At 17.0% G+C, this 21,464-nt stretch overlaps 1 protein-coding gene across 5 annotated transcripts in view; it reads left to right on the plus strand.

Moving 5' to 3' along the window:
* LOC128963762 (uncharacterized) overlaps window positions 1-21,464 on the plus strand; it is a 29,846-nt gene that overhangs the window by 202 nt on the left and 8,180 nt on the right. Inside the window, exon 1 of one of the 5 annotated variants that reach the window (XM_054310280.1) lies at window positions 2,674-2,716. The exons of 1 other annotated variant lie outside the window; for it this stretch is intronic. In XM_054310280.1, the coding sequence (XP_054166255.1) occupies window positions 2,700-2,716 (17 nt within the window). In that variant the 5' untranslated portion in view covers window positions 2,674-2,699. Of the gene's footprint in view, window positions 1-2,673; window positions 2,717-9,752; window positions 9,803-18,754; window positions 18,826-19,000; window positions 19,039-21,464 lie in introns of those variants that run through there. 3 more of the 5 variants (XM_054310279.1, XM_054310283.1, XM_054310282.1) reach the window with 3 other exon arrangements.

Here is a 21,464-nt window from a genome sequence, read left to right on the forward strand (position 1 = left end):
AAATTTATTTATTTTATTTATTTGTTTATAATTTATATAATTAAAATTTTTTTATTACACTTTCATGATAATACATTAGCGAGTTTTAAAATTTTGTTTAATTATAAGATATAATAATAATAATAATATATTTTTTAATTTACAAACTTTTCACGATGTTATTTAGTATAAAACTTTTTATATTTATTTAGAAATTAAATTAAAAGTAACAATATTTTTAATTTTCAATAAAATATACTAATGATACAAAAAAATCTATAGCATAAGTGTAAACTAAACTTTTAAATTAATATTTAACTTGACTTAAAATATTGAGTTAGTATTATATTTTAATCTAATTAATAACAAAGTTTTAACTAAGTGATCACATTTAACTAAAATATTAATAATAATAAATTATTATTTTAATATTATATGTTTTTTTTAAATTATAACTTAAAACTTGTGTATATAAGAAATGAAGTTTTAAAAATTTTGCTAATTATTTAAACTATAAATTATTAGTATAATTGCATTGTTTACATTTTAAAAATCTAATATATATACTGTATATATATATATTGAGTAAATTAAATTATTTTAAACTATTATAAAACATTAAATATTAAATATTAATTTATTAATGTTGTGGTTATTAATGAATAGATGACATAACACTACAAAAACAACAAACCTGTTATATGACATCTCTGTATATTATCATATAATTTAGAGTTTAAAACACCATTTAAGGCAAGATTTTCAATGATAATAATATTAAAGAAAATTTAATTATAAAAATATTTCAGTAAAAATTCCCTAAATTTTTTTGTTTTTATTATCGTTTGCACAAAAATACTTAATATAATATATTAGTTGTAAAATCATAAAACTATATTATTGTTGTTGTTTAGGACAAGTAGTTGAAAAATACTCAATTCATTAGAAAATTAATCAATAGATAAATTATATACTGAATATTACTACAATACAATATAAATTTATATTAATAGTATATATATATATATATATATATATATAACTTATATAATAATATCATCATAATAATAACGGTTTTCATGTGTGAAAAAATAAATATTTTTTTGTGTTATATGATATCTATTAAATATTAATAAAAAATAATAATATATAAAATATATTAAACTACTAAATATTTTATTAAATACTAGAGTAAAATATAATATATCAATATTATTGTGGAATTTGTTTATTATTGCGAAAGAGAAAATATTTTGACAGTGAAATTATTATAATTATTTTTACAAATCTTTTTACTATTTGAATCTGAAAAAATAAAACATCAATATATATATATATGATAATAATAATAGTTATAAAAACATTTGCTATATTAATATATATATTTATATTGTTTTGAATTGCTGTTTTCTATGACAACTATATGTATATCTATAAACTATAAAAAATATTGAACTTTTTGAATTGTTAACAAAATATATCTAACAACTTGTAAAACATATAATATATTATTTATTAAATACAATAACTATCTAAACTACAGTATTACTGTATAATAATAATAATAATAAATATTAATAAAATTCTATTATATATCATATGTTTGTAAACAAGTGGTGACACAGTAGTAAAATTTACCACAACTTTTCCTCATTTAAAAAACAAATTGATAATTAAATGTCATTATCTCTCATTAGGCCAACCCTAGCTTAGCTTAATAGACATCCCAGTGCTCTATTAAATTATCATTTATGATGCATATACTGTATATAAGACAAAAAATAATAATAATATAAATCAATTTAATAAAGTGTTTTAATGGTAGGTATAGAATAAAATGTTTTATTAATATAATTTTTTTCAAAACTTTTTTACATTGCATTTAAAATATATATATATAAAAGCAAAACCCAAAACATGTTCAGGATTTGAATGACTGAATAGTAATAGTAATAGTGATAATAATAATAATAAAACATTTATAACAATAATATATTTATATATATAAAACTTTAATTGCAATAAACATTTTAAAGAGAGTATTATTTTCATTATATTATTATCATTTTTATTTTAATTTAGTTCTTAATGTAGTTTTCATGTCGTATATTATAATTATGATGACAACTGGTTTTTTTGAAAATAAAACTTTAAACGAAAAACTCTTTTAAGACATTAAATAACAATAATAATAATAATTTTCTTAAAAAATAAAATATATATATAATTTTTATATGAATTTCAGCACTCATTTGAGAATCACTTTTTCATACCAAACCCCATACGTTTGTGTGTAATCAACAACAATAAGAGGAACGGTATCTACAGATGTTTGTGCACTTTCTTGTTGTTGTTATTATTGTTATTGTTTCCCATATGATGGGTACCTAAATAGTGTCAGTTTTTTTTATTTTGCTAATAATAACATTATTATTAAAACAGTATTGTTAATGCATTTCCTAGATTTGTGTGAAAACCTTTTTTTTGAAAATATTTCATAAAAATGCAAAATAATATTTGTGTGGACTATACTCTACATGTTATGTTTTTTGTGTAACAAATATTATTTTAATATAATTATATAATTTACAATTTTATGTTGATTTTTGGGTGATATATTCATATATTCAAAAAAATATAATTAATCAATTATAATGAGCCATCGCCAGCACCGGGCGATGACCACTACCCAACGGCACGCATCAGCACAGTATGGACACATGCAATATCAGCACAGGTATTATATAATAGTAACAATAATAAAAATTATGATATCATAATAATTATATATAAATATACTGGAGAAATATAGTTTTCAATAATTTTATGCATTTTCAACATTAATTGATGTGATGAATATGTAGTATTAAACATTATGTTACAAATAAATTAAATTTACATTTTTAATTAGTATTAAATTGTGTGTTGAATAATTTAAATACAATTATAGTTACATTTAATTTAATTGTTTTTTATGTTTTATAAATTAAGTGATTGTTTTGTTTGTATTGTTATAATTGCATTCATATAATTGTTAAATAGATTTGTATAACAAAAGTTTAGTTTAAAAAGATATTTGCTTATTAAATAACAATTAGCAACAAATAAGAGATTTTATTTTTATTAAATTAAGTAACAAAAAAATTAATTGATATTTAAATGAAACAAAACCTTTATTATTTATTATGTTTTTTATATAAGTTATTATTATTATAATTAATTTTATCATAAATTATTAAATCAGGAAATATATATATTATATATATATATATGCATATATAATATCATAACAAATTGAACTATTTTATTGTAATTTTAATGAAAATAATAATATTTACGGCAAATTGGTGGCCATAAAGCAATGCAATATAAATTAATAGATTAATATTATATAAAATAAATTGTTTTGTTATTAATTTAATTGTTTAGTATAACAAAGTAAATAATAATTAAATGTTTGATATATTGTAAGTTTTTATAGTTTTCAAACAAATAAATAAAAACAGATTATTTGCGAAACAATGCTAACCTTAATATTCAACAAAAAATTCAAATAACAATAATCAATATTTAGTAATTTATGAGATTTATGATAAAAATAATTAGAATAATACTAAACTATATTTACAGATAAATTTATTATCAAAAAAATATTAACCATAATAATTTGTTAGATATTTATATAGTAATTGATAATAGTAGTTGATTTGTAAAATAGATTATTATTTAAATAAATAATAAAAAATATTAAAACTATAATAATACAAAACTTTTAAAAATATAGATATAATTTTTAAATATATTTTTAAGATTAAATACATTAAGATTTCAAATATTAATATCAAATTTAGATAATCTACAAGTTTTGAATGACGTACAATATATTTTTAAATAAAAAGTTTTATAAGCAATTGTTAAAAGATTTATTATTAAAATACTTCCAGAAAAATATTTATATATAACATTATTTTCTATTTATTATTTTTTAATATTATATTGTTAAGCTAGTTATAAAAAAAATATTATTATTATTAATCTCCAACGAATAGATTATATAATAAGTTTTTTTAAAAGTTTAGTTAAAATGAAAACTTATTTTAAGGTTTTTATATTATATTCAGTATATTTTTAAAATTAAAAATTAAATGCAATATGTGTTTCAAATAAGCTCAATGTGTTTACGCTCATTGACCTAATTCTCAGTGATGTTTATGTTGTGTTTGTGATTATAGTGAGTGAGACAGAAAAAATCACAGACTCACTCACTCACTCACTCACTCACTCACTCACTCACTCACAAACACACAAATTTCTTGTGTTATTATAGTAATAAATGAGTTGTGAATTGCTATTGTTGTAAACACACTGTAAGTCACAGATTTATTTTTCAACGGCAATAATAATAATAATACAAAAAGAAAATGTTTTATCTATTTTTAAGACTTAAGTATTTATTGTTGTTATTATGATTATTGAAAAACAAAACAACAACAAAAAAAAATGCAAATGTATTGTTAAATAAAATTATTTCAAATTATGTAATTTTCTGTTTAACTATTTTTATAAGCTTTAAAAGTGTTATTCACAAAAAAATACTTTTCTTAAATTAAATTATAGTAGAAATGTAGATACAATTAAATAAAATAATTTCAGTAATTTTAAATAAAATTTTAAAATATAGAAATATATTAAGTTTTAGTTTTATGTTATAACTACTGTATTTTAAAAATATAATGTATTATGATATAAGTAACTTAACAGTTATACAATATAAATAAACATTATTAATTTTTTTTATTAATATAAAAAAGTGTTTAATTTATTTGATATTAAACAAAGCAATTATATTTTGTTTGCTCAAATAATTTGATATTAAATACCTATTTAATTATATATTAAACACAAAAATTACAACATATTTACTGTTTATCCAAATAACCGTAAATATCATATCAATTGTAGCGATATTGTCGTCAATAATGGTTTTTTCTAATAAAGTTTAAGTTCAACAAACTTTTATGGCAACAAAAAAATTATATATAATATCAGGTAATCCGTGAACATTGTGTGTGTATATGTGTAATACAAAACAACATAATAGGGTATCCGTGAGACATATGATTAAACAATAATAAGTTGTTTTAGTTAATATATATATTGTTTGTTACAAAGTTTTTTTAGAATAAAAATATTTTTTTTGTTAAAATACAAACAAATAAATAAAAGTTTTCTATTTATATAAATATATATATAATATTTTTTAAACTATAAACAAAGCTAAACATACGTAAACTTACTGTTTTTTATAGTATAGTTTTTTGTAAAATTTATTTTTTTTAATAAATAAAATTCAAAATTGAAATTATGTTTAGACTATTAAATAATATTTTTAAATCATTAAAGTTTTTGTAGTATACATTATAATTTTTTATTATTAATAAATAAAATTATATTATAACAATAATCTTTTATTATTACAGTCATATAATGTTAGTTTACTTATAAAATGTAATAATTTATTATACATTATTGATAATTTTATAACGATAAGAAAATCACGATTTTAATAAATTATACAAATAATTGAACAAATCTTTGATTAAATTGATGTTTGAAAAACTTTATTTTATATTTTTATTATTAAACTACACTTAAAAAATATTAAGATATATAAATTATAATAATGTCTTAATTGCTAACTATTTAATAAAGTTTTTATTTATAAAAATAGGTTATTCTAATAATAAATTCATAATTAGAAAATAATATAATTATTAATTAGTTATTAACTTGTAATCAACTTTTACTGTTAAATATTTGAAAGTATTTAATTTTATTTATGAGTTGAAAATTTTAAATTGAGACAAATAAATAATAGACATATAAATAAAGTTATTATAAAATTTATATTATATAATATATATTATTTATTAGATTATTTATGTGTGTATATTAAGTGTGAGAACCAATATTTAACATTTTTCAACAACAAAAATATTTAATATACCAATTAATCATAAATTAAATCTACTATATATGAGATACTTTAATTTCATTACTATTATAATTTAAACTAATTTTCAATGATTTTCATTGATTGATTACAATTAATAATGCAAAAAATACTATTTTATTCTCATATATATTTTTTTATTAACTACCAATTAAACTGCATTGTTGTTTAATTAACAAACATATTATATGATAAATAATTTTAAATATATAATTTCCAAAAGATTTTTATTTGAGATATTGTTAATTAAAACTACTCATATAATGGATAACATATGTTATAAATGTATTGTAAGTAAATAAAAAGCAACTATTTATTATATCCTTATTATTTGATAAAATTGTTTCATATTTACCGTAAAAATTTCAATTCTCACTACACATAAAAAACTAATTGTTTTGTTTTTGCAAAATCTCTTTCATAACAATAAGGTTTTTGATAATTAACGCAAAATTTATTATTATTTTCATTAACACCATTGAGATTATATAAAAAACAAAAAATAATAACAATAAAAATAATTCAGTAACAATGAATACAACAATATATTATATTAAATTCATATTTATATCTATGTCTTAAATAAAATAAGTGCAACAATATTTTTATAATAATTATTTATTAACGTACATAAAATTATTAAAATACATAAAGGATTATAAGTAAAAAAGCAATGCCTTTTATTTATTTATTTTTTAATTTTAAAATAAGATAATTGATAATCAATGGACAGTTAGTTTTTAAACTATACAGCCCTCTCTATGTTATCACTATATATATATATATATATATATATATATATATATATATATATATAAATATAACACATATATAGAGTATATAATTGTTATGACAGCATGAGAGACATTTCAATAACAGTTAACCATCTATTACTGAATATCAAACCCCTATAATATCCCTCCCATTATAAATATAAATTAGGGTTTTGAGGTCAACATTGAAAATGTTTAACTTAAAGATACTGTATTGTAATATCTGCATAATAACAAACTTAAAAACTAATAATTGATTTTTTAAAAATACATTATTCATTCATCAGTTGTGTATATTTATATATATTTAAAATTATTACTTTTTTATATTTCATTATAACTATAATTTAATATCAATTTTGTTATTAGTGTTAAAAATCTATTTTCAATAACAATATTATAGTTTTATTATATTATTATTATTGAAAAATTCAATATTAATATAATATAATTTTATATTTTTATAATTTTAACTAAAATCAATAAACCTTTTTTTATTGTATTCAATATCTATTGTAAATAAAAATCTTTTATTGTTTAGTACTGTATATATATGTTTGTTAACTATTTTTTAAGATCCTTACAATCAGTTTATTGTTGTTTACTATTTTTAAGTCAAATATATATAATTAAAAAATTTGTGAACAAAATTACTAATATCTTTAATTGTTAATTATTGCCAAAAATTTATTTTAGTAAATTTATTGTTTGTTTTATTTGAGTATTATATTATTTGATTTAGTATTTCCAAAAATAGTGTCTAAACTATACATTAAATGTGGTTAACCTTTATGTTAGTGTCCAAAATAAAGTTGTAAAATGTGTCCAAAAAATAATTATATTTATTAAAGTTTATCTAAATTTTGCATCAAAATATCGATAAATACTCATTACTTTTAATTAATATGATTAACCCATTAAACAATAATTGAAGCTATTTTTGGTATTATTAATATATAGCGATTTTATATTATTGAAAAAAAACAATTTAATAAATAAAATTGTTTACATTTATTATTTATATTAAAATGAATAATTAGGATACAAAATTGTATATTTTTAACAATATTATAAATAACAAATTTTATAAAATAAATAATTAAAAAAAAATTTTGATAAATTAATCTATATTTTTATTTATTTTAACCTATTAAACCTTGCAAATTTATTTGTTCATTATATTAATAAATACAGTATTAAATTTAGTTGTTTACAATTTTTATTTATTAGTATTTTTAAAAAATAAATTTAAATTAATGACAATAATTAGTCAACTATTGTATTGAATTATTTGTATTATTATTGTTATTATTATTTATTTATTTTATTTTTAAAAAAATCAAGATTACATGCATATTAAATGGAGCATAAAATATGAACAAATTATATATGTATTGTACAATATTTTTTTAAACTGTAATATTCACGTGACTTTTGTTTAATATTATATTTAATGTATATTTATATTTACATTTAATCACTGAATCAACAAAATAAAATTATATATTGTATATATACGTACACTTTATCATGCAAAACAATAGCCAATATAGCGTGTAATTGTTTTTTTTAAACTATATTAAAAACATATACTGTTTAATAAATTTAATAATATGTGTGAATATTATAGTTAATACTATTTGTGAACGCAATTTACTAATTAATAGGTTAATATAGTTATAATAATAATTATTATAAATGATAAATTTATCTATAATAATAATTTCTAATTAATTTTATTATATGCTTAAATATTTTACAGTTTAAATAAATAATATTTTAATCTAATATTATATAATAAAATATGATGATGGTAAAAAATTAAATGAAACAAAACAATATTAAAATATATTAATTATTTTATTATAATTTTTTTATCTACTGTAATCTTTAAAATAGTAATATATTATATACACAATAATTAGGATAATTATGCTTACTCAATTTATGTCATTCAAAATAAATAAACAAAAAGTTAAATAGGTTTTAATAATATAAACGATGATATATTATATATTATACCGTATATAAACTTTATGACTTTTAAGTATGAATGCAAACAATCAACACATTTGTGTGATATAAAACAGTTTTCATTTCATTTGACTTTATTAACAATCGGTTATTTTTTTAGCTAAATATTTTAATGTGCTATATATCTCACATTTCTCATAAATGTATTGACAGATTTAGCACTTGTATGATAGCCTAACCATACAAGTCTATAATCTATTGTAAAGTGTGTTTTTGTGTGTAGGTTTGATGTTTTTTACATTTTAAATATATATTAAATAAAAACAAATTATTTGTTACTACCAAATGATTATAATGAGTAATCAAATAAATATTTTTGTTTTTTTTGTTATTAAGTTTTTAAAATTTTTGTTAATGTTATTCTCAAAAATATGATTAATATTGTTTTTTTTTCAATTATTAAATTGAATTAATATTAAATTTTCACATTATTTTAATTTGTATATAAATTTATAGTAAAGTATAGTTTTCTTAAATATAATCAAAATTGACAATAAGTTAATTAAACAAATAATTCAATATTTATCATGAATAACACCAATAATTAATACAGTAATTATTAGTTAAATGTTTCATTTTTTATTAACTAAATAATTATTTCTATCTATTGTGAATACATATGTGTAAACAAATATACTTAAAAAATTATTTAATATTTTATGAGAAATAATAAATGTTAAATCATATAAATTGCTTAAACCCACACAAATTGTTTCATTTAAAAAATGTATATATTAATATTGTAGTTACATATATTAATATGATATAAATTTTTTCAAAATAAATTTATCGATAGCTTAGTTAATTGTGTTTTTGTGTATAAGTGAAACAAATAACAAATTAATAATAATTATAATATTGTATGGAATAATTAATTTAGTGAAAATTGTAACATAAATTTAATAATAATAATAAAATTAAATCATCATTGCACTTAAACAATATTCACAAACATCATAAATTATTAAAATATGTTATCAGTGGTAAAATTTGAGAAAATAGGGTAAGTTTACATTGCAGAGTCAGCCCACACATTTATTTATATTGATATTAACAAAAAAAATATTTAAAAAAAATTAATATCCATTAATCATTAATAATAATATTGAAAGTATACAACTTAAACTATTTTTCAAAGTTATTGAGTGTATTAGATTAGCGAATATTATACAAAAAATTAAACTTATTAATTTAATATTATTAAAATATTAATATATAATAAGTTGAGGGTTTCAATGTATATTCAAATGCCATTTAGAGGATAATATACTCCATGAGCTCAACCATCTTATCTCTCTTTAGAGAGTTAGAGGGATATTCTCTCTCTCTCTCTCTCTCTCTCTCTCTCTCTCTCTCTCTCTCTCTCTCTCTCTCTCTCTCTCTCTCTCTCTCTCTCTATGTATGTATGTATGTATGTATATATATAACCAACAATCCATCCATCCATCCATCCATCAGTTCACGGCTATTGAACACACAGTTGGCGTAATGAAAAGGAAATGAAAATTTAATTCAATTAAATGAATGAATGTATTATCAAAAAATAAAATGTGCACAAAAAAACATCAAAGCAAATAAAATCATTTAAAAATCACTGTTTCAATTGATTATAATATATATATATATAAAAAATATAATATATTATAAAATACAATTCAAAAGTACTTTATGGGTAAACATTTGTTGCCTCCTCTTCAATGGCACTGTTAAACTGTATATATATATATATTGAGTGGACGCCTTTCCTCTTAATACAGTATTATTAATGCACTTATTATATAAATCACATATTATATAATTAAATATATTAACATATTTCATATACAGTATATATGGGTAGATATGAGGGGTAAGCAAACAAACAAAAAACAAAAAACTGTATATTATTTTGTTTTGAAAAAATTGTATTATTATTATTATTATTGTGTGTTGTTAGGAGTTTCACGATTAAATTGAAATTATTATTATTATTTGATGACAAAAATCATTTTGAATTTAAACATTTGACGACTCAGTTATTATGATTTTCAATAATATCTAAAATATGAAAAATATTTTATAAAATGTAATCACAGTAAATATAAGTTATAAATAACTTTTATAAAATTTAAAATTATAAAGTTTTCTAATGTAGATATTATGAAATATTATATTTTTTGTTAATGATTTTATTGAAATTAAGTCTATATTTTAATTATATATATATATATTGTTAATCTTCAAAATTTTATTATTAAATAATACCAATTCTTTAATATTAATTTTTATTTATTGTTTTTAAAGTTTTTTTGTGTTGTGTTTTATATGTCATTGGATTAATGATTTAAAATATCCTTTTATAAATGTCAAAAAATAATAAACAAATATTTTTCCCTAACAATTTCTAAGTAAATTCATCAAAAATAATACATTATAATAATTAAATTGTGAAATACACCTATAATTTAATTGAAAAAAATTATATGTGTTTTATTACAACACTGTGTTATAAGTTATTAATTTTTTAGTATATAAGAAAAAGTATTTATTGTATTTATTTGATATATAAAAATCAATTTTTACAAAAAACTTATGACCAAAAAGTATATATTTCCTCACGATTTTGGGTAAGAGTTGTGTTATTTAATTCAATTATATTCAATAAACGAGAAAACTTAAGTTAAAATTGTTAATTACTAATATTTATTATATATTTATTATTGTTATGCTATATAATGTATAACTAACACGTTATCAATTTTATAGTACTAAACAATATTATTAATACTAAACTACTTAATCAATTGATACTGATTTAATCATAAAATTGTGGTTAAATTATTTTTTTATTAAATTTTTATTTTTTAATAAATAATAATATTAAATTATATAAATTTGTATAATAAAAATAATTTATTAATTATCTTGCAATTGTCTTAATTTATCTATGACTTTATATATATATTTAAAAACAATATAAAACGTTATCAAAAATAAATAGCGTTTTATTGTTAACAATATTTTTTTTTTAATTTTATTGTATTAGAAATGCATGACTGAATCAATCATCAATTTTTTTTAAATATATCATTTGAATTGTTTCAAACAATAAAGTTTAACAATAACTGTTTAATGTAAATTTTATCATTATTTTTTATAATAATTTTCTATTTTTATTTGTGACATAATAATTTTTTATTTTGTTTTTATTTATATACAAAACAGTACACATCTATGAATACTAAATTTATATATACCTATAGGTTATGTTTGTTTTAAAAGATTTATTTGACATTCAATTCTCGTATTAACTATTTATGAGTTCAACGAAATATTTTTCAAATGTAAATAATAAATACATTTATTTTATTCTTATTTCATGTATTATATTATATATAAAAAATTAAATATTAATTTAAGTTTTTGTACAAATATTTATTATCAGTTTTTATTAATATATCGCCACAAACATACAAATGAAATATTTGGCGTTAATTTTATTTTTAATTTGTGATATTTCTGTATTTGTGTTGATATAATCACTTTGAAAACATTTCCCCCAAAAAACATATATGATATACAATATATGTAATAAAAAAAGTCTTTTTTATTACATTTGATGGCACAGTCCTAACTTGTCTATGATGTGCTAAAAAACTGGTTGTAAACCTAAATAGTAATAATAATATCACAAATATTGTATATTTGACTTATATTTGTTTTGAGAGAAACGTTTTTAAACATTTTATTGGTGTCTCTCTCTCTCTCTCTCTCTCTCTCTCACTATATATCTTTATATAATAGTTTACAATTATATTGTATAATATATATATATATTGAACTATAATTTTTTAATGTACTCTATGTATGTATTTATGCTTTTCAGTTATATAACTACTACCTGTTGTGTGCCTACACTTGAAATTTTGCTATTTTTTGGGGATAGCTTTTATATTTAATGTTTAACCTAAATAAAAAGCCACAAAATGTAAACTAAATAATAATGATGATAATAACAAGCAAATGATAACAGTATATACTTAAAATAAAAATGTTAAATACTTTACTAAACTATATATTTTATATCATATAAATGATTTGTTTCTTTTATGATACTAATAGTTAGTTAAAAATATATTATTTTTAATATGTTTTAGAAAATTGTAAACTATAGAGAATTACTATTGGGATAAATGATACCTAATTGATAGTTTACACAATATATATATATATATATATATATATATACAGTATATACTGTATAATATTTATTATTAAAACTACATAAATTACATATAACTATTCAATATAATAAGGATAATACAGTTTTTAAATATAATAATATATTAATAATACTATATCTAATATGTTATTTAAAAATGTGTTTTATCACATAACGTGTCAACAGTAAACAGTGTACAAAATTAATGCATTTTGAAAAAATAATAATTTTTTATTTCAATAAAATAATGTTAGTATTATAAAGTGGTGTTAAGTGCCTTTAAATAATATATTTAATGTAAAGTTTAATGTAAAAATATTTTTATAAATATAGTTGTTTTACAAAAATATTTGCTTAAAGTAATGTAATATTAAAAGAATATACATTTTTGTAATTCAATAAAAAAAGTAATCTATTTTTAGCTCCAATTTATTTAGTATTTCAGTTGTAGTCATTTCATGCATTTTATGATATTTTATTTAATTCATTTTTTCATAATTTATTTAATCAAAATTTGCTATAAATATAATTAATTTTAAAACTAAGAGATTAGTTTGCAAAAATAATTAATTTCTAACTTTACTTAATATTAATATTTTTCACGACAAAATTAACTAATTATAAAATATTAATAAGTGGTTATTTTTGGTTATACAGTGTATATGTTGAGAGGTTTATAATAACTTTTAAGATAATAAATTGGAGAAAATAGTATTATTTTATTATTATTATTATTATTTGCTATAGGCTTCTTTTTTATGTCATAAAAAATTAAATTATTAAATTATGATATTATAATCAAAATTCATTAAAATAAATTTCTCAGACAAGTATATATATATAAATATATAAGTTATAATATAATTTATAATTTATATAATATGTAAACCAGAAATGTTTGTTTCCAATACAAAAAAAACATAATTATTAAGTCACGGATTAATAGGTCTAATGTATTGCAATCCTATTGATCGTTAAATTGTTAATTAAATTTGCAATTTTCATTTTGTCTTAAAGTAAAATTAAAAATCTATAATAAAATAATTATTATAATTTTAATACTTAATAACTATAACAATAAAATCAAAATTATTATTTTAACGATTAATTTTTTTCCAAAACTACAAGACAAATGAAAATTATGTTTCTAAGAGTCCTTATTGTTGTTTTCATTATATTTTTTATTGGTTCAGATAATTGTTAGCCAATTATTGATTGTTTTATAAACACTATAATTAATTTTATTAGTTTCAGTTTATTGGCATAATTGTAATAAAAAAAATAAAAATCAACATTTTGTTGGAAATTAATTTTTATTTTTGTTGATATAACATATTAGTCATTGAATATTAATATTTGAACATTTATGGCTTAATCAATCTACTAATCTGTATACTAATTATATTTTGATTTGATTTTTTGTAGTTTAGAATTAAAATAGAGATATTAAAAACAAATATTATATTATGAATATTACTGTATTAATGATATATAAATATTAACCAATTTATAAACATTTCACATGCAATTATAACATATTTTTCAGTTAATTTATATAATTTAAATAAAATTAGAATTATGCTTTTTTTATAACATACTTACAAAGTGGTATAACATTATTTTTATTAAATTTTTAACATTAGATTATTAGTTTTTTTTTAAAATATATAACTAAAATGAATTTAATACATGTTTTGCATGTCATATACTCAGTAAATAAAAATACAACAAATCTTGTCATAACATTTCCCATTAATATTATTAGGATTTTAATAATGATAAAATTTTTATATTTTTAACTAATATTTATTTTCATACTGTATAACATGCATGTTATAGTTAAAAATGGCTCCAGGCTAAAGGATCGACATTTAAACACACATATATACTAATAATATACTAAAATTTTGGTACATTATTGGATCTATAATAAACTGGTTGTTTCTGAAATAACATAATATTAATGGTTATTATTATTATTATTATTTGGTTATATTTATGGGAAATGGATGAGTTATATAGTATGTCTAACGGTTCCTATAATGATAATATGATGATTGTATTTAACTAATTGTACGATACATTTACAAAAATCATAAATATGTTATGATTTTATATACAGTAAATAATAATAATAATAATATGCATACATTTTATTTATTGTTTTCACAAATATCTTCACAAATAATAATATATAATTTTTGTATTAATAATTTAATATAAGGTTGTGTTAAAATAATGTTTATTATTTTTAGTATTACTTTTGGCATTACTTTTGGTTATATTTATGTCTATTAAAATCATTTCCTTGATTTAAGAAAATCATATTATTATTATTATAGATATTTGTTGGCAATGTTTTTAATATTATTATTAGTAAAAAAATATTATTTATTATTACAATTTTGTATGAGATGTCAAATAAAATTAATTCACAATTTATTTGAATAAATAAATTGCTGTTATATTCATATATTTAGATTTTCACTAAATAATTAGTTAACTTTATATAATATTAATGGAGTAAATCAAATATAAACTATATGTTAGATAAATAAATAATATTAATATCTCATTTATATTTACATCATAGAAAATAATAATAATAATTATTATTATTATAATTATTATAAATGTTTATTTATTTAAAAAGCAAACATATTAATGCATATAGTAAGTGACATATTTTTATTATATTTGTTATTAAATAAAATATTATTTAACAAATAATACAAAATTATAAAACACACGATTAATTAGTTAGTCCTTGGATATTATTTATTAAAATTAACTTATAATCTAATAGAAATTATAAAAAATTGATTATTTTTATTAAATAAATATGACTTCAATTAGTAGATCATATTTATGTAGATATATATATATATATATTTTTAAAGATAACTTATTCACACAATTAGAAATAATTGACTATTTCCTCGTCAATTAAAATTAATTTACTTTAGTTATCGACATATATCATGATATGACTATCATTTTTATCATTCATTCATTCAATTTTAATCACTTTCTCTCTACTATTTCCCATCATTTAAATGTTGTAAAAACTAATTAATTTTTTTCAGTTAGAAAAGCGTTTATTTGTTTTTAAAAATATAAAGACTAAACAACATATATATATTTTTAAGTGAAATTATTATTATATTTTATTGGAAAAACATACTAAACTAAATTATTATGATTACATTTGTAGTTTTTAAAAAACTTAAATTAGTTAATAAAATGATTTATTTGTAATTAACAATACATAGACATAGGGTATGAAAACTAATTATATTTAAAAAAAAGAAAATGATGTAAAAGTTAATTATAAAAATTTCTTATTATTATAAATTAGTTAATATATTTTGGAAAGTGTACAAGTTTTTTTGTTTGAAAATAATTATTGTTATATTGTTTGTATTATCAATTTAAATTTTCGAAACAAATTATAATTATAATTTTAAAATTAATAAAATTAAATTTTTTGAAAAATATATTTTTATTGTTTACATTACGTCATAAATCATGATGATAATAGTGTTTCTTAAAAAAAATATTTTTGGCATAATATATTGCAATATAGAAATTTTATATAAAAATTATTATAACTATTAATATTTAATATACTAGTTTTAAAAATATTAATTACATTTCATATATTAGAATTACAATATAATAATTATATATATATGCATAAAGATTAAATGCAACCAATAAAAAATATATTTAAAATAAAATGCAAGATATAATAAATTAATCAAATATTATATCAAAACTTATCAATATAATCTATTATTAATGTTTAAAAGTTTATCAAACTTTAAATAGATTGTAAAAACGTATTGATGTTAATAAAAAACTAACAAAATAAATATTGTCCTTTTGAAGCATATTATATACAGTACTTATATATAAATAATTTAGAAATTTATTTAAAATTCAATGACAAACTGAGTTTTATAAAAAAAAATAATCAATAAAACATTGCTTATCATTATATTTTTTATTGTAAATTATATAGTATTTTATATAGTATTTATAAAATTACAGACCAATATAATATTAAATGAAACAAATAAAACATAATAAATAATACTGTATTATCTATGATATAAACCTTTCTATTTCATATACTTATGATACATATATATATAATTATCATTTATATAAGATATTATAAGATTGGGATAAATAAATAAAAAATAATAAGTATATCTATGATAACTTTGAAAGCCAATGATTTTTAAGCTAAACAACAATAACAAAATATCTAAAAGTAAATCGTTTTAATATTTTTTGTTGTTTTTTATTTGTTTGTCAGTACAACAAAAATATATTATATATAATTGTCCTTTAAATATAATTAAAAATTAAATCAAGTTTTTTTAGAAAATGAGTTTCTCATGAAAATTTTCAAATAAAAGCGTTATATACTTAGTTATAAACAGATGAAAATATTTTTAAAAAATTATATTTATTTATATTTGCTATTTGATAAAAAAAAATCAAAACAAATTTATAGTATATATAATGTTATGTTTAATGTCTAAGCTATCAAAATTCAAACATATTATTATAGTTTAGATGTTATTTTTGATAACTAAAAACATCAACAATAATAATAAACATTAGTTTGATTTTGTAATTTAAAAATACCTTCAAAAATATATACATTATTTTATAGATAATAATAAAACTGATATTAAAATTCCTCAATTGTGAAAGTAGAAAGTATTTAAAACTACATTATAGTTATATCATATTATTATTATTATTAACTCTATTTTATGTATTATTATTATTTTTCTAACAACAATTTTCTTCAACTACATATACATATAAAATACTAAATTTTTCAATTTAAAATAAAAAATATTTTATATATACTGTTAAATTACTATTACTTATTGTTCAAATAATTTACAATTATAATAGTCAACAAGTTTACTGACTGTACTGATACAGAGTACTAACATTAAAATTAATGATATTATGTAATAATAATATTTCTAAAAATAAATTGATCAAACAATATGTTTAGAAAGCTATATAAGGAAAGTCATGCAGATATTTAGTGTCATATTATTATTATATTATATTAAAAAACTGGTAGTCTATCTCTTTAAATATTGTATAATATAATTTATGGTGGTTATTATATTTTTATATATACAGTATATAATTTTGACACAACTGTGCAAATAATGTAATATTTTTTTCTAACCTTGAATATTAGCCTAGCTTATTAAAGTGAACTTGTTTAAATAAAAATATATATATACTGTATATATAAGTTAATAATATTTATATTTATAAATATATCGTTAAATGTTTAGTGACTTTTTAATCTTGATGTCTGCTTATTATATTGTATAGTATATACAGTGTATACAAACATATTGTATAACTAATGTGTACTGTTGTCTGTATATACATTTATATATTAATTTTGAATAAATATTATTTTAAATATATTCAATGAATTGCCAAGGTCTTCAAGCAATTGGTTTTAGTGTATATACACACTGTTGGGTGGGACAGATACCAGTGCTCATAGTAGTACCAGTGCTTATGTTGTAAAAGAGAGAGAGAGAGAAAAAAAATTGTAACGTTTTCATTAAGGGATGCCTATGTATTAGTTGGGTCTCTCATACATCACTCTCATAAACACATTATCATTATATTTAATATATATATTTTTTAAACAAGTTTTTTTACTTTAAAAAAGTGATTTTTACAAAGTGATGATAATTGCAGATATCATTAATACAAGTGCAACAATAGAGTGTGTTTGATGATAACTACATGTGCTTGATATGATGGTGTGTAGGTGCATGCTTATGTTTTTATAATAAATTTATTTTATGCTAAAATATCTTTAAATAAACTGAACAGTATCAATTTTGTACACACTCTTACATAAGTGTATTCAATTTATGATTGATTGCTAATTGTTTGATAATACAATTACATTATACTGTAATAATATAATATATATATATTACATATTTTTAAACAAAATCTACTGAATTATTGTAAGTATTGTTTTTTGTGGTTAATATTGTTATTTTTATTGAATTTATAGTTTTATTAATTTTTATTAAATTCTTTGCAAATATTTTATATAATAATAATACAGTATAAATGCTAAAACTACTATTACATAGTTTTTTATTTTAATTATATAAAAATGATTTAAATTGAAATAAATTAACGTTTGATATGTCGTAATATAATAATAATAATAGACAGACATCTAATAACAACAAAATAAACGCCAATAGCAAACAACTTTTATTTATATATAAATATTTTTATTTAATTTAATATATAATTAAATATTCAGTGAAAATATATACGGAATTCACTGTAAGTACGGAACACATATTAGAAAAACATTTTTGCATTAAATAAAAACTTTTTTTCACTGTCTTTTTCAAATTATATTGAAATATATTTTCATATAAATATAATAATAATAAATATATGAAAAACTGGAAGACCTTGAGCTTAAAGCAAGATATTTGTGATGTTTTACCAGTAAAACTCCCTATCCTTTAGCCATCAAATAAAATGCTTTTAGATATTATATGAAAGTAATAATAATAATAATAAACAAAAGTTAGCGATAATTGAGACGAGAGTTTTATGTAAATGTTTTTTTTGTTGAACAATAATATCTGCAAATGTTTTATATGTAAAAATGCTTTTATTGTTGTTGTTAATAAAGTTTAAATATTAACGGGTGTTTTCATTGATAGCACTGATACAACAATGTGTAATGAAATTAACAAAATAATAATAATAATAAAAATATTTACATATTTTTTTTGTTTGCAATTTTTAGACCAGAAAATAACTATCACTAATACACAATTATATGGCTGGACATTACTGTCCTTCACATACATAAGCTATCGGCTAAAACTATTTAACCTTAATTTCTATACTTTTATATTGTATATACAGGTATCTTAGCCATAAACAATAGATTTAAATTATAATTAATATTTATTAATGTTATAAATGAGGTATACTCTATGCATTATATTTGCATTTTAATGTATTACTCATAAAATAAATATTAAAATATTTCCTTCATATGAAAAATATTTATATTAATAAATTCTTAGATATATATATTTATTTAGTCTATAATATAAACTAAATATAAATATATAAGGAATAAAATAATTTAATGATAATTACAATATAATATTTATAAGATTTCTCATTTAAATGATGATTTAAACATGAAATTATTTTTAAAAGCAAAACAACAACAAAAACATTTTTGTATCACATGTTATTTAAAATGCTATAGAAATTAATAACAAATAATAAAATACAAAAATATTTTATTTAATTGAATGTTTATAATATTATTCATACACTAATAAATAAAATATTTTTGACTTAAGTTACAATATTAATCATTATATTTATTTTTGTTTCTATTTATTATCTTTATGAATTATCTACAAATAATTCACTGAATTTTAATTAAATTTTATGATTTAATTAATTAAATTTATATATAGAACAATGTAAAATATAAGTAAATTTTTCAAATTAAATCAAAATATTATTTATTTATTTATAATAAATCATAAAATACATTCAAAACATATTAATAGTAAATGCTAATAAATAAACATATTTATATCATATTTTTTATTTTCTAATTTAATAACCAAAATTAATTTCATTAAAGATTGTAACATAAATTATATATATATAATATAGTGTTAATCTCTATATGACACTGAAAATTATAGCTAAAATTTTTCAAGTTTTATTAAAAAATACATATAAAATATATGATTTGTTATTTTTTAACGTTAGACCATAATTACTAATAATTGATTATATAATTAAGACAATTTAAGATTAAAATAAAGTACTTTAATATATATAAAAAATGTTATATATAAACTATGTATTGACCGGTTTTAAATACTGTATATATATATAAAACCTAAATGACTAGTCAGTCAATAAGAAATTTTATAGTTTAAAATTAAAGTTAAATAGTTAATAATAAAGCATATTATTACTTAAATGTGATTTTTTTTAAAATGTAATTTTAGGTAACATTATTTTTTAAATGTTGTTTTAAAATAAGTCAGTTTAACAGCAAATTGAAAGTTAGATTTTCACCAAAAAAATTTTTTTTTTAATTATTTTTTAAACAATATTATAAAAAACAAGTTTTTATAAGATTCATTTTTTGTATTATTATTATTATTAAAATTACTGTATTATATTATGCCATATATTTCACACATCAATAATTTAGTATCAAAACATTTTGTGGCTTATTGTAAAAAAAATCATTTTAAACTTAAAATATACAATTTATATAATAAATTAATTTTAAATCTATAGATTTATTCAGTAAATAATATACTGTATCTTAATATCATATTATCAGCTTAAATAGTTAATTAATAAATATTCA

This window comes from Oppia nitens, unplaced genomic scaffold, assembly GCF_028296485.1.
Source record: "Oppia nitens isolate AA-2021 unplaced genomic scaffold, nextdenovo-longstitch-racon4-pilon3 scaffold7_pilon_pilon_pilon, whole genome shotgun sequence".
Lineage (NCBI taxonomy): Eukaryota > Metazoa > Arthropoda > Arachnida > Sarcoptiformes > Oppiidae > Oppia > Oppia nitens.